The following is a 16,676-nucleotide window of genomic DNA, read 5'->3' as shown; positions in this document are numbered from 1 at the left end:
GGTTGAAGCAAAAGATTTCTGATGATTTGGGTCCCAAAATCTATTCTCTTCTGGCATATCCTGCCAACATGACTTCCTTCCTTTAAGGAAAGATATCTAGGGGAGCTTAGACTATGTATTTCCCTAAGTATTTTCTGAATGTATGAGCTTTTGGTCAAAATGTGTTGAACTAGACACAGCATTTTAGGTAGTTATGTTTCAATTATTTTGGCTTCAGGCTCCCCTGAAGCCTCAAAATTATATTCTAAAGACTTTCCTTTCCATTTAGGTGTGTCAGATAAACTATCACCCAGAAAAGTGCTTTGAATACTCACAAGGATAAGGAATTAGAAGCAAAGAATGTAAAAAAATGAAAGGACTTTGGAGATGATCAAGTTATTTGCACTTTATTCAATAAAGTTAATAGATGTTTAGGCATTAAAGATTTTTGTACAGTAGGGTAACAGCCTCTCTAGAACAGATTTTTTTCTGCAAAAGACTAGAAGTAGAAAGACAAGTTAAAAAGATAGTATAGGAGTCCAAAGATGAAGACCTGAATGGCAGGTGATAATGGAAATGGGGGGGGGGGGAAGAATAGAAGTTATAAGGGGGAAAAAATTATAAACAAATATTCCATCCACAAATGATCTGATTATGTATATTATTGTTCTCTATTCATATACCACTTCATGAAACCATTTGTTGTTTTCTTAGCAAAGATACTAACGTGGTTGGTCATTTAATACTCTACCTCATTTTGCAGATGAGAAAATTGAGGTAAGCAGGTTTAAGTGACTTACCCAGGGTCACAACTAGTAAATAAGGCCAAACTTGAATTGAAAAAAAATAAAATAAAATTACATGACTCCTGACCCAGAACTTTATCCACTATATTACTTAGTTGATATCTATAAAATGATACTAGCTACTTAATTAGAAGAAATACCATGATATAGGTTGGGATTGACTCAATTTTGTGTAAAATATGTGTTTTTTTTAATTACATACTCAACATGGTTTGGCAGAAATGAAGAATAAGAAGTAAAGAAATTATTTTTAGGGTTTATAACTTGAATTTTGTGGGATACAATTAATAATATAAATTTGCAACTTCAAGAGAAGCCACAAAAATTTTTCTGAAACAGATTTAGGTCATTAGAAGACAGAAGTAAATGAGGCAAACATTTCATCAGGCCTGTGGATCATTAATCTTTTCCTTATTCCTAAGAGATGTTTTCCCAATAGACTGGTCCCCTTTACAAAAATGAAAGTTTTCCTGAGATTCACCAGTACAGGTCCTCAAACGTTTATCTACCTCATTGTATCTACTTATACCTAAGGCACCCAAATGGGGGGTGGGGAGGAGATGATAATGCAGAAGGGACACTTAAAGAAGCGACTGATAATGCCTGAAAAGAAACCTGAGACTTCATTTGAACCATAAATCATTTTGTGGGAGACTTCCTTTCTGTATCTCCACACATCCTTTTAAATAACCTCCATCAGGGATCAGATTCCAAGAGTTTTTATCATTAATTGATTAAAAATAAACATGACTTACCACTCACCTGACAACTGCATCTACTTGTGCAATTAGGGGAGTGGTCCAGGAGAGTGACTTAGATGTTTAAGAGACTTCTTCTTCAATCCAAACTAGAAATGACAACTACCAAGTAAAGGCACCATCTATCCTAGTGATCATCTGATCGTTGTTTTTTTTCTATTAACTATAAACTAATTATTTAAAAGAACCCAGAATATTCTTCTCCTGTACACTCTATTCTGTCCTGCATCAGAGAAAAAGAAAAAAGAAAGTTCCCAAGGTAATGCAATGATTAGTACTGAGATTTTAAGATATTGAGTGACAGTTAAGTATGGATACAAGATCAAAGGAAAGACTGGAGAAGTACAGAATCCAGAAGGCTGAGTTACAGGTGAGTGGATAAATCATTTAAATGGAAAGTCCAAACTTAGAATGTCTCTTCTCAGCTTTTTTTATGACTGTTTGAGAGGAGACCATAGTGGGTAGCAATCTTCTCATTACATACATATACATACCTATACACTTCTGCCTAGGAAAATTTGAGGTATACTTTGTAAAAGGCTGACATGCTTTGAAAACTACAGTTTTTATGTACCAAGCAATACAAAACACTCAGAACACTTATATAAATAAGAGCAACTAGAGTAGGGTTTGATTCCATTTGGAAATTGGTACTCTCAATTGTCCTTCAAACAGAGATCCCCAAGAAGATATTGCTAATATTGAATATTCATTCAAAAGACCATGATTGATCCTCAGCACTAGAATTCCCTCATCTTCCTGCATGAAATCATTAGACATAGTTCATAAAATATAAAGAAAATGTGTTGAAATTTATTGATGCAGAACATATCATTAAGAGGCTATGTTATTTGCAGTACTCAGTAAGTGACTTTGCAGGATTCTATGATGCATTCGATTTATGTTTTAGTAATATTCCCTCTAGTATGACTTCCTGTCCTGTTTTATAGTTTCAAATACAAATGATCTTCCCCTTTGTCCATTTGCCTTTCTTGAATGTCTATCTTACCTCCTGCCTTTACTCCAGATTAAATTGCTCCTAGTTTTGTAAGCTCTAAAAAAGAAATCTAGTTAGCCCATTCAGTTTTTCTATAAGAAATCATGTGATATATGCATTTGTAGAGAGAATACCCTTAATTTTGAGCACCCACTTGGAAAGATACTTTTTATATTTCTAAATGAAATGATAAGAAAGAATAGAATTTCAAGAATAGTCTTAAGAAGGAATGACTATATCAGGGAAAGAAAGAAGCATGCCTCAAGACACCAAGTTGAGTAAAAGTGGGCATGTGCAAATAGAGGTGATAATCAGTTTGAGTCAAAAAATAGAATACATGTAAGAGAACGGGTATTCTGAGAAATGTTTACAAATTCTGGGGAAGAGGAATATAGGCATAATACCCCTTTAGCTTAAATAACATTGTTAACATTTCTTCTATTAGAATTTTAAGTCTAGACTATCAACCAAATAATATATCAAGTTCTGATTAATACTGTTTGCTGATTCTCTAAATGTTAATGCTGTCACTAAAAACTGAACTATTCTCTAATCTGGTTCCAGCACATCACTGTGAGTAGGAGATAAGGCTCTTGCTAGAACAATGAAATGGTAACTCTAATTTTCATCTTGTGAGCAGGAACCTAGTTCATATTGTTACAGAATCACAAGAATACCCTGATACCTCTGCTAGGCAATAGTCACTGATAAACCAAAAAAAAATGATGATTAATTTCTACTGCCCCTCACAATAATACAAATGTATAGGAAGGAGAGAGAGAGAAAGAGAGAGACAGACAGACAGAGAGAGAAACAGACAGAGACAGAGAGAAGGCGATTTTGAAATTGTATTGAGATAAGATAACATATCGTTGGTGCATTGGTTCCTAAAGTCTATTCCCTTTTGTATATGTTTTCAGATATTTCCTGGAGTATGATTTCCTCCCAAAGAAAGGGAATTAACATTTATATGTTGTATAATATCTGCCAGGGAATTATCTAAGTGTTCTTACAGATACCATGTCATTTTATTCTCACAACAGCCCTGCAAGTTGAGTACTATTCTTATTTAACATTTTATAGTTGAAGAAACTGAGACAGAAAGCAGCTGAATGATTTGTTCATCAAGCTATAGCTAATAAATGTTCCAGAAGGAATTTAAACTGAAGTCTTCCTCACTCTAGATCTAACATTTTATTTAGTGCGTCATCAGTTATTTTTGAAGGTAAGATATCTAGATAAGCAAATGCTGTGTGATCCCTAGGTTGTTTCCTGAATCGTGATCTTTTTGTCAAAGTGTGCTGATCTAGACCCACTTAACACTGTAGGTAATTCTTTTTAAATAACTGGGGCTTCAGGCTTTGCAGAAACTTGATATGTATATTCTTGGTCTGTTTCTTTCCTTCTGGTGTTTCAGTCATACGGCATCCTAAAAACTAAATTGGGCTTTGAAAACCAAAAGGGATAAGGAATTGAAAAGCATAGAATGTAAGAACTGATAGACTTTGGTAATCAAGTCATTTGAACTTTATTATTATTAAAGATCCTTTAGGCAATAGCATAATACAATAGAATTGATTGGGGCTGAGAGAGACAACAGGCAGGTAGAGAAGTAAAGAAATAATTATAGTCTAAGCAAAGCAAAAGGTAATGAAGAACTGTACTACTAAGGCACTGTTGGAAATAACATAAGAAAGGCAGAAGTTACAAAGGGTAAAGTGGAGAGAATGAGTATTTGTTACATAAATATTCCATCCAAAATTGATCTACATGTATTAGTGAACTGCAACCTCAAAGGATTGATAATGTGATAATTAAAAGTTACTCAATCAATATGGTACTAAATCAAAAGAGGCATAGTGAACAGAAATTTTCGTGTAAAAGTTAAAGCCTCCCCTGGTCAGATCATCTCTGAAATAGTAGGGTTAGTTCTTGGTGGTGCATATTAGAAAATAACCTGGAGAGAACACCAGAGAAAGAATAATCACCATGATGGTACAGGACCTAAGGTTAAACATCTTACCAAAGATTGTTTAATGGTATCAAGAATGTTAAGCCAGATGAACAAAGTGTTTGAGGGACTATCACAGGTAAAAGGGACCACCAAATTTATTCTCTTTGGATGGAGAGGTTAGAACAAGAAGCATGTTCTCATGAGAGAACAGGATCTGTCTGGTTACAGGTCTTCAAGCAAATTATGAATAACCACATGTCATGTACATTGTAGAGGATCTTTATATTCACATATGGGTTAAATCCTTAGATTCAAATTCACATAGAAATGTGGTCACTGAATCATATAGAAGGATTCCTACGTTTGCATATTAATTGAGGAGGAAAACGCAAATCAACATTATCTGTTGTGTCATATTTTTCTTTATTTGTTAAATGTTTTGTATTTTAATCTGGCTCCTGTCAAATTCAGGAGAATTGTAAACCTTATATAGCTCATGAGCTGTCTGTTTGACACCTCTGGACTAGATTCTATTATAATGGCTCTGTGATCTCTTTCAACTCTGAGAGTCTATGATTTAGTGGTATCTACTTCATACATAAGTTTTCAGAAATAATTTTCTGCAAAGTGTCATATACTTTATCAATTATCAAGATATAACAAGGGATAGATTTAATCATCAGGAGAAAATTCTGATTAAGCATTAGTGATTTGGAACATGTATAAAGTTGTACTATGATTCATTATCTTTTGATTTATCATCATCAAAAGCCTCTAGGAGGCTTCTTAGCAAAATATCCACATCTGTAATGAAAATGTATTGATTTGCTCTATTTTTAATATGCATTAGCTACATGAACCAGTGTGACTTGTTGCAAAGAATGCTGAATTCAAGAGGAAGACCAGAATTGAAATTTTGCCACCAATCACTTATCACTTTCCACCACTTATCAATAACATTGATATGTAAATTTATAGCTCAGAGCCCTAGTTAACTCATCTGCAAATTCAGAATAATATTATCTATGACGTCTAACTATAAGAACTACCGTGCATGTCAAATGAGCTATAAAGTGTTATGTAATATTCAGCTATTATTAAGAAATTAAATCAAGATTCTGATATATATAATGACCTTAAACTAGAAATTAGTTTTTGTCTTTCCATTCAGATTAGACCAACTATGCAAACTAAAATAACATTAAAATATCACTTACTGATATTTCAGAAAAGAAGCCTTAACATTCCTGCAAAGAGCTAAGGAAAGATAGAAAATGTTTTATAGTATAGAAAGAACCACAAGTAACAAATTCTGATAACTGGGTTGTTGAACTTTTTGGTATTGAACCCTACATTCATTAAAAGTTTTCTTCAAATGCTACATCTTCCTTAAATACCTAAAAAGTTGCTATAACTTTATTGGATGAGTGAAAAGGAAATCCAGCAGTCTGTTCTTTGTAGGTACCTGAATCTTGGGTAACATACTAAACAAGGAAAGATGGCCAATTGAACTCTGAATTGGAGAATAAAATTATATTTGCTTAGCCCAGCTCTGCTTCAAAGAAGACATTTAATAAACAGTTATTCCCTTCTTTTTCTTGAATAGGGCACCAAAAACACTGAAGTCTGAAGAAATTAGAAAAATAGAGAAATTTTGGACTTGAGAGCAAGACAGGATTATTATATACTGATTTTCATATGATAAGGTATTTACTTTACAAATCCTACAAAGTCCTCATTAAAATCCTTGTCATAATAATGGATAAAATGCAAAAACATTGCATTGATGTGATGGTCTTTTCTGTCTCTTCCACAGCTCAGAGTTCAATGAACAAGTCAGGAGCATACATTGTGACTGAATTTGTCATCTTGGGTTTCACTGGTAGCTGGCAGACACGAATCTTACTCTTTTCTCTTTTCTTCATAATCTATATCCTGACCATGATGGGGAATGGGGCCATTATGTGTGCAGTGAAGTGGGACCAGAGGCTCCACACACCCATGTATATCCTCTTAGGGAACTTTGCCTTTCTGGAATTCTGGTATATAAATTCTACTGTGCCCAACATTTTAGGAAACCTCCTCTCAGAAACCAAGACCATCTCATTTGTTGGCTGCATCATCCAGTTCTATTTCTTTACCTCCCTGGCTGCAACTGAAATCATTTTCCTGTGTATCATGGCTTACGATCGTTATCTTGCCATCTGCTGCCCACTACACTACCCAACTATTATGACCCTAAAGCGCTGTTACACTTTGCTGTCTGGGTGCTGGATGTTTGGCTTATTAAGTTATTTTCCATCTACTATTCAGCTCTCTCAGCTATCATTCTGTGGTCCCAACATCATTGACCACTTTCTTTGTGACTTGGATCCAATTATAGCTTTATCATGCTCCCCAGCTCCTGTCACTGAAATTCTGTTCTATATTCTAAACTCCCTCATTCTCTTCCTCCCTATACTCTACATCCTTGGATCTTACATCTTGCTATTAAGAGCCGTGCTGCAAGTCCCCTCAGCTGCTGGAAGGCGTAAGGCTTTCTCCACATGTGGATCCCATCTGGCTGTTGTCTGTCTCTTCTTTGGGAGCCTTATGATCATGTATGTGAGCCCAACATCTGAGAACTCAGGAGAAGTACAGAAGATAATAACCTTGTTCTATTCAGTTGTGACTCCATTTTTAAATCCCCTGATCTATAGCCTCCGTAACAAAGAGATGAAGGCAGCCTTCAAAAAAGTCTTGAGGATCACTTCAGAATAAACAGTCACATATATGAATTTTACATGTGGTTCTATAATCTAATTACAGATAATTAAATTCCACAAACTTTGATTATATGCTTGCTGTGGGCAAAACACTGGAGGAAATACAAAGATGAATAAAAGATAATTGAGAGAGAACAATTTCCTACTGCTACTAAATGTTATACTTCAGGGGTGAATTGAAAACATCTTCTCAGGATGATTCCTCATTCCTTCATGGTCCATCTAAACCTCAATTTCATAACAGTAAAAATCAGGTGAACACTTAACCTGTCAGTCTCTACTCTAAATTCTACATTGAGTATCAAAAGAGTTTCCTCTGTCTGAGTCAGAAAACAGCAGCTGTGTACTTGCAATACCTTTTTATTCAAAAAAAATTTTTTTATGTGACCCCGGATAGTTAAGTATATAAAATAAGTATATAAATCAAACATTTTCTGTTAATAAATTATAATTCCATGATCCTCATATTCAATTATAAGACCCCATATGGGATCTCAACCCACAATTTAAGAAGGTGGGTCTTATTGGACTAAGCTTGTGTCTGTTGAGTTCTTCTTGTTACCTGTCGTATCAAAACAGGTTTCCCTGTGATCTGCCATAATCCTTTTCAAGATTTCCAGGGAACAGGAGGCATAAAGGCCATCTGATCAAGTGAATCCCATCTATACCATAAGCAATTTACCTCTGTAATCAGCACACCCATCACCATCATCATCCTTTCTGTTCCCTTTCACACAACTTGTTAGCAGAGACTCACAACTCTTTAACTGTTCCTACTTCTAACTTAAAAGGCATTCTCAGCATAGAGCTCGAGTCCAGATTTCTGTTCTCATGCTGCCCAGTGCTACAAGTATGATATGAATGAAGAGAGATTGCATTAATATCAGTTGGAGACTCTGATTGTCACTTTCACTTTGTTGGGAGAAAGGAGTTGGAATTCAGAAAGATTGTAGCATAGGAAGAGTCCAGTCCAGTTATTACTTGATATTTGCTCACTATAAGAGCATGTAGTTAAAAGCATTGGCTCACTATCTTCCCTGACAGTGATGACATACTTGCTTGGGATAAATTTAAGTTTTCTTGGTGGACAATGCATGTAATTGGAACAGAGCATCACAAACTATACAGTTTATGACTTTGTTAAATAAGTAGTTCGTTACTGCTAATTGATACAATTTGTGACTTTGTTAGATAAGTAGATTATTACAAGTTATTGTTTAACATTAATGTTAAATTGGAATGTTGAAATGATGTATACCTGTAATCTTGGAATGTACACTAAGTACCTTTAAAAAGTATAATATTATTGCAATATTAGATTAAAGAATATATAAACCCTGGCTCTCAGATCAATAAATGGACTGTTCAACAGATTCCTGCCTGTCTCGTAAAAATTCATAACCACACTCTCACCATTCATTGGAACTATACTCCAACAGTTGGTGGCCAAACAGAGAGGGATTTGAAAGTCCCAGCAGAGAAGAGTGACTTCTTGGTGAGCTCAAGGATTAAAGAATAAGATAGTAAGAAAGAGGTGAAAGTAGTTTATCACCAGGCTAACACAAGGATTAAGATGTAAAAAATGATATAGGGTATAAGATATGATATAAAATTGATTTTTATCCAGCTGATATCAATATAATGCACATATTAAATTGGAATAGGGCAAAATCAATCAGGTAGCAGAGACAGGGGGATATTCTATACAAAAATTATGCAAGAACTAATAAGACCATTGCTGACTTTATCAGTAGAGGAATGATGGCAATTCAGCATTCTAACAGCAATGGGAAGACAATTCAAATTTTATTGAGATAACTTGCCCTTGAAAATGCCAATAAACCTTTGACTTTATGTCCAAAATGCAGGAAGGCCAGACATTGGGCTTCTGTATGTTGCTTAGAATGAGAAGGAAGATAATCTGATAATGGGAAACTATTCCAGGGCCAGCTCCAACCTGGTCAAATAATGAAAGCTTCACTTTCCCTTATTCTCCCTCAAGCAATGCCTACAACCAATATCTTAAATCTGACTAATTGACAGTACAAGATTTAATGCATGCTACCCCAGGAAGTGCTGGACTTGATTTGTCCACCTTGGGGTCACACCAGATTATTGGTTCTCTCCCCACTCTGGTCCTCTTCTTTCTGACATGCTAGGTATCATTTTAGAACCTAGTTCACAATCATTGTTAGGGCTTATGGTTGTACCTGGAATAGTAGATTCTGAATTTTTAGGGAAAATGTGTATTCTTTGCTATGCTGCTCCTCACTAGGATATTTTAATTAAAAAGGAGGAGAGGATAGCACAGTTACTAATAATACCTTACAAAAGAGTAGGAAAAGAATATTTAAAAAATCAGAGTAGTAAAGATTGCAAGAGTACAGGAAAAGAGGCATTCTGAATACAACCTATAATTGATTCTAGGCCAATTTTAGAATAGAAATTATAAGGGATAATTTAGTTACTCTAAATGATTATCAAAAAATATTGGGGGTATTAATTGGATGAGATTGTAGTTAAATTTGAGAACACATTAGTTGATAAAAAATATTCAAAAATTTAAGAGGAGATTCTAACCTCAATTCAAAAAGAAGTCTAACTAAGGAAAATGAGGATCAGTTGCAGACAGTTGATGGTGTGGTTACTAATAAACAATTGGCCTCTTTATATATTTGACTTATAACTAAATATGTTTTTATACACTATTTAAATCTACACAACAGAACGAGTGATATTCAATTATTATTGCTCTGTATACTGTTCAAGAACCTCTTAATATGCTGTTTATGTAGTTAATAATATAGAAAAAGCCCCGGTCCTGGACCCCCTGATGGTTAATTGAGATTCCTTTAACATTGTTTGTATTGTTTTTTTAAAAATGGTTTATGTTTGCACTGAGTTTTAATAACTGAATAGTTTTTATTTTTCAATTTCATGGCTTTTGGCAAAAATGGGACAGTCCTCTTCCATGTCATTTTTGTCTTTGTCTCTATCTCTCTGCAGAATATCTGTGCCTGTATCTCTGTGCAGAATGTCTGTGTCATGTTTGTTCTGTGAGCTAGATTTTTTAACAACCTTGATTTTTAGCTTAAAAGGGGGGGGGGGTAAAAAGTCTGACTTTTGACTATGGAACCCAGTTCTGGTCAAGATGGAGACTACAGAAATAAAATTAGCTAATTAAAATTATAGAACTTTATATTTTTATTTATAGAAAATTATAGAAAGAATATAGAATTTTATATAACTATATATATATATAGTTAAGTAGCAAAATTTTGCTAATCTTTCTTTGACTCCTATCTTGCCTGGACTCCCCTTCTGCTCCATTGGGAAAGCATCCCAGAAGGTATTAAGAGGCCCCCTCCACAACCCTGATCCACTTCCCAGAGTCCTGAGTGCATCTCAATTGTGGGGATTGCTAATAAAATCAATATGGCCCAAATCCCTGTTTGCTAACCCCTCTCATCTCAGATCAGATTAACAAAAGAGAATGCTGAAGAACTGTAGGGAAACTCAAATTCTTCCTCATCTGTAGAAATGGGGGAAGTAGCAACAACTATAGAGACTTCACACAACCTTGCCCAAATACCTACCCAACCCTGCTTGGAGGATTGGAGATGGAATAGGGGCCAGACCTCTATTCCCCGAGCTCTGGCACCTGAAACAACCATCAAAGAGAAATCCCGATCCCAGTTACCCCAGCCATCAGAAGATTCCCACACTGCCATGCTGGGTTCTGCTTGAGGCATTTGAATTACTCTCAGGCAGTTAGATAGAATCTTCTGATGGCTAGGGTACACAAATGCATTAGTTTCTGGCAAATTATTTTATCTCTGCTTAGTTTTCTGATTTGCAATGAGAAACAATAATGATTGTTGTGAAGATCACATGATTGCAAAAGTGTTTAGCATAAAACAAAAGCTATATGAAGATTAACTGCTTTATTGAATACAATCATTTCAAATTTGATAAATTTACATGGGCTTTTAGATGTGACCAACATACAATGCCAATGTTGAGATAATTCAAGTATGTAGCATCTTTTTCTCCCTCACAGTGTGGGGGGAAAGCGGGAGATATAAATATCACAGCCCATAAAAACATTAAAAATGGTTGAAGAGGGCAACAGCAAGTCCAGCCCCTTCCCTGTGGTCTCTCTCAACTCCTCTTATTGTGTAAGCTTGAAAATATTCTTGAATCCATTAGGAAAAGCAAAGATATCAGCCCTGAGAAATGAGCCTGTTTAGGATGTATAGTTCTTAAACAAGGAATGTGTTTACTAAGAATCTATAAGCTTGTTTAATGATTAATTCTTTGTACCAGATTGAGTTTAAACATGTAAAATATGTTAAACAAAAGCTCCTATTTGTGTAAGTCCTAGTAAACATTTAAAAAATAATTTATTGGGGCAGCTAGGTGGTGCAGTGGATAGAGTACCAGCCCTGAAGTCAGGATGACCTGAGTTCAAATCTGATCTCAGAAACTTAATGCTTTCCTGGCTGTGTGACCCTGGGCAAGTCAATTACCTCAGCAAAAAATAATAATATTAATAATTTATTTATCCCTAAGCTGTGATTAGGAGAATTTGCTATTAGAGATAAAATTTCTTGGGATTGTAAATGATTTTCTTTTGAGTTTTGAAATTTGCTTCCTGATCATAAGGTCAGTAACCCACCATTTAAGAGAAATACTATAAGCTACTCAGAGAAATGTAATCTTGAATTGTTCCAATAGAGGTCTATATCTAGACAAGAGTTGGAAGGACAACCTTGCCCTCTGCTCAAGGTGGGATCCTCCTGATTCAGTTTCCCAGTTGTGCCTGCTTGAATAAGAACCTAGCTGATTATTCCTGAGTCTGGCTATAAGGTGGAACTTTTATAATTGGTTATCAAATTTTTATCCTGACATGTATATACTTGCAGGCTGAGGTCTGAAGAACCTTTTTTGATGGTGTTATAATTATATCCCTGTTTTTTCCTCTTATCATAAATTTTTATAATCAGAGCAAATGATCAAGAGAAGCCATGAGCACAATTTAATTATGTAATATCTTGTTGTTTTATATTTGAAAATAAATAGTCATTACATCCTAAATAACTTGGTTAATTAGTATTTTGACTAGTCATCTATCTGCTATTAGATATTTGTGTCTGTATGAAATAAGGTCCTTAACGGTTTTCAAAATAATTAAGTACAATTAACATAATTGATATGATTGCCTATAAAACCTGTTATTTTCTTATTTATTGAAACTAAAGCTGAAACATCTTTAACATTTGTATGTACTGTGTGTCCTGTGACACAAATATATTATTTTACATGAAATCTTGTGAGCCAATCTATATTGACCTCTCTATATCTTATAGCAATCCTTGTGTGCTTGTCTTTCTATCTCAGATTATCCCAACCTCTATTTGTTAGATTTGTTTTTTATTCTAGATTTTGATCAGTTATAGCTGCATTGACTAGCTTCAAGGAGCTGACTCAACCATTGGGATGACTTAGCTCTATGCCAATTCTCAACAGGAAGTAGTTTCAGAAGATGAGATCATCACCCCTGCCTCCAAATTAACTTGGGACCCATTAGTTTGGGGAGGAACTGGAACCGATTATATTATACAAATTACCCCTGTTTAAATGTATCCCCTGTTGTATGTATTTGGGACATAGAATGGGACAAATTTTCACATCTCAGATATGGGATTCCATGATATTTCAGGCCCCTCAGAAATATACTGTACAGGCATATTTAAAATATCCACAGGTGTTTCTAACTACAAATACCACTTTAAGAAATGGCACTGGAATCTAAATTATGAATACCAGAAAGGTATATTGTAAACTGTTACAACTGTTTTATCCCAATGTCACACTTCTAACTCATTGACTATGGTTCTCATTATTGAACACCCATGATGATGCCTACTAAGATCAATCACAATTGGTATAGATCAGTAGATGAACAGGCTTGGGAAAATATCAAAAAAAAATTTAGGAAACAATAAAAGTAGGAAAAAAGAGATTTCTTGGATTATTCATTGCTGGAGTTCCAGCAGCTATAGAAATTATTATGTCACTTTCCATTTAAGCTATACCTTTAACAGAATCTATTCTGACTGCCCATTTCATAGATCAATTAGTAAAAAAAATGTATAACAAGTTCTTAAAGAACAAATTAATAGGGGTAATATACTAAACTTAATAGAATATGGTTAGGGGATTATGTAAACAATTTGGAAACTTGATTACAACTACTTTGTGATTATAAATTTACTGATTAATGTGAAACTCCATATTAATGTGATGATACCACCAATGTCACATGGATTCAAATAAGGAACAGAATAAATAATAATAAGGAACAGAATAAATACATAATTCCAACCTCACTTGGGATATATTTCAGTTAGCTGCTTTAACAGAAAACATGGCAAAAAGTAGTGTCCCTCGAATTGATCCTGACAGGTAGCAAACCAAATATATGAGTGGTTAAAAAATATAGATCCTGTAAATAATCTGACTTCCATGCTGCTTCATTTTGTTCTTCTTGCATGTATCATATGTGTCAGTTTATTGTCTTAGCTCCTTGTGTTTTCCAATGTTTTTTAATGATTGTCTTCTACAGAAAATGAAATTCATAGACTTCAGCTTAAGAATAAAAAAGGGGAAATGTAGGGGCCAATATTGAATAAGTATGTGTATAGGAAGAGGCCAGTCCAGATATTACTTGAGACCTACTCTCTGTAAGTGTGGCTAATTCAAAGCATTGGCTCACCATCTCCTCTGATACTGATGAAAGACATGCTTGAGATAAATTTAGATTTTCTTGGTGGATAATGCATGTGATTGGAACAGGACATTACAAACAATACATTATGACTTTATTAGATAAGTAGTTTGTTATTGTTAATTGTTACAGTTTATAACTATGTTAAATAAGTAGTTCTTTACTCCTAATTGCTCCAATTTAGGATTTTGTTAGATAAGTAGATTATTACTGCTAGTTGTTGTTTAATGCTAATGTCAAGCTGGAATATTAGAAATGGTGTATACCTGTGACCTTCAAACGTATACTAAGCCTGAAAAGTATAGTATTATTGAAAAATTATTTTGGGAGTATATAATCCTTGACTGCCAGATCAATAAATGGACAATTCAATGGATTTCCATCTGGCTTATGAAAATGCATAATCACATTCACACAATTCATTGGAGTTGTACTCCAATAACACAAGATGAATCCATGTACAATCAAACATGAAATTTGGGACTCCAGAGGCAAGACTGTAAATTCCAAAAGTTTATTAAATGCAAGAAAGGATATACTTTTGAAATAAGACTTAACTTACTTTCTAAAAGGGAAGTGAAGGGGAAAATAATCTGATTTCAGCAAGGATAACAGTACTTTTACATTTAATTTAAAAGGGATATTATTTAGCTCTGATAGTTTTTTTATTCTCACCAACTATTAATAACAAATTATTTCAATAGATATTTGGTGAATTAAATTAAAAGGAAGAATTTAGGGAATAACAGTTGCATTCATAGCACTACTTTGCCACTTACTGATATAATAAAAGTATAAGCAAGAGCCATTCCTCAATAAATCAATGATCAAACAATATGAATCTTTTTAAAAAGAGTTGCAAATTATAAAACATATTAATTGCTCCTTGTAAATTTCCTCCAAAAAATAATAATGCAAGAAATGCAAATTTAAATTTTTTTTGAGGTTTCACCTGTCACCCAGACCAAGATAACAAAAATGGGAATGATTGAGGAGCTCTGGGGGAAAGGAAAGCTAATATGTTGATGGTTGAACTATAAAAAGATCCAACCATTTAAAATTATTTGAAAAATTATACTGTAACTAATCATATTATTTGACCCAATAAACTTTTTTACTAGAAACATACCCCAAGAAGTTCAAATATAGAAACAGGAATCACAGCAGGACTGTCTAAGATATCAAAATGCTGGGAACAACTTGAATGCTCATCTGAGGGAGAGTAACTAATTAAATTGTGATAGATAGATCTAATTAATTTTTTAAATTACATAAGAGAAATTCAGAGAAAACTAGAAAGATTTACATGAACATGTGATTAAAATAAACAAAACCCCAAACATTATGCTCAATGAAAACTAAAATAGAAAGGAAAATGTCTTAAGAAGGAATTCAAACTTTGAATCATTGAGAAAGGAGAAAATGATCCTAGAAAACAGATAAGGAAACATATTTGTTTCCTTACGACGAGGGGAGGGAGGGGACATAGAAAAGTAGGATGTTGTATATTATTAAAAATAGTGATTATCAAGTACTTTTGATAATTGTTTTCTTTTATTACAAAAGAGGGTTATATGGGGGAAAGGATGAGGCAGTGATCTAAATCTAGAAATAACTGTGATGTAAAAATCAAAAACATCAATAAAATATTTTTGAAGCAAAAAAAAAAAGATACAATTATTACCTTGTAAACATACCTAATCTTATAGTTATCATTATGGTATTACTGTGCTATTTGGACCATCCCATTTTGTGTTGTCATAGGCTTCAGGAAATAAATGACATTTTAATAATTTACTCACTTTATTTATACCTGAGGTCATTTACTGAGACAATATGATTTTAGAAGCTAAAATTAAAAAACTAACAAAAAACTATACAGTAGATGCCATTGCCTCGATTTTTAATTTTTTCCAATTACATGTAAAAACTTTTGAAGTTCATTTTTTTAATTTTTTTAATTTTAGGTTCCAAATTCTCTCTATATATCTTTTTCCTCACCCCCTTTCCCTCTTCTCTCACTTCTCCCTAACAGGGAAGGAAGTTGATATAGATTATACATTCATGGTTATGTAAAACATTTCTATATTAGTAATGTGAAAAAATACAGACAAAAAAAAAGAAAAAGAACATTTATAAACCACATATGATCTATTCATTGGCAAATCTGTTTTTAAACTCCTTGATCTTTAAACAAGAACCTTTAAAACAAGACAAAGGATACTCTGAGAAAAATCATGGGGATAGCTTCAGAATAGACAGTCATATGTATGAATGTTATACATGCTTCCATATTCTAATGACATGAACAAGCATTAATCATGTGCTTATTATTAGCAAAATATTGGAGAAGATATAAAAATAAACAAAACACCATTGAGGAAAATATCTGTTCCTACCAGCCTAAAAATCATAATTCGCTAAACTGAAAGAGGGCATCAACTCAGGAAGGTTTCCCATCTTTTATCCATTTGTATACTGCCCATCCTTGTGCAGCACCTCAGCTGAGTGACATTAAGAATAAAGTAGAATCATTAACTGTCTAATGAGATGATCTAATCTGTGTCAAAATGAAATTATTGATTCTTTGTTGTTTGGATTATCCCATTCTGACAAAAGGCATATTT

The 16,676-nt window shown here is 33.8% G+C and overlaps 1 protein-coding gene and 1 pseudogene across 1 annotated transcript; both read left to right on the top strand.

Annotated features, from left to right (window-relative positions):
• Positions 1–6,321: 6,321 nt before the first annotated feature.
• On the top strand, positions 6,322–7,254 carry LOC141553400 (olfactory receptor 11H4-like). Its single transcript, XM_074285071.1, has one exon. The coding sequence runs from the start codon at positions 6,322–6,324 to the stop codon at positions 7,252–7,254; it is 933 nt and encodes a 310-aa protein (XP_074141172.1).
• A 6,435-nt stretch (positions 7,255–13,689) lies between these two features.
• LOC141552762 (olfactory receptor 11H4-like) overlaps positions 13,690–16,676 on the top strand; it is a 28,196-nt pseudogene continuing 25,209 nt past the window's right edge.

The sequence above is a fragment of the Sminthopsis crassicaudata genome, chromosome 2 (genome assembly GCF_048593235.1).
Source record: "Sminthopsis crassicaudata isolate SCR6 chromosome 2, ASM4859323v1, whole genome shotgun sequence".
Classification (NCBI taxonomy): domain Eukaryota; kingdom Metazoa; phylum Chordata; class Mammalia; order Dasyuromorphia; family Dasyuridae; genus Sminthopsis; species Sminthopsis crassicaudata.
The sequence above is the reverse complement of the archived record's forward strand: the minus strand, read 5'-3'. Positions and strand labels throughout refer to the sequence as shown.

Bases quoted from the DNA above. Each gene is read 5' to 3' on its own strand.
- LOC141553400 (XM_074285071.1), top strand. From the start codon at position 6,322: ATGAACAAGTCAGGAGCATACATTGTGACTGAATTTGTCATCTTGGGT.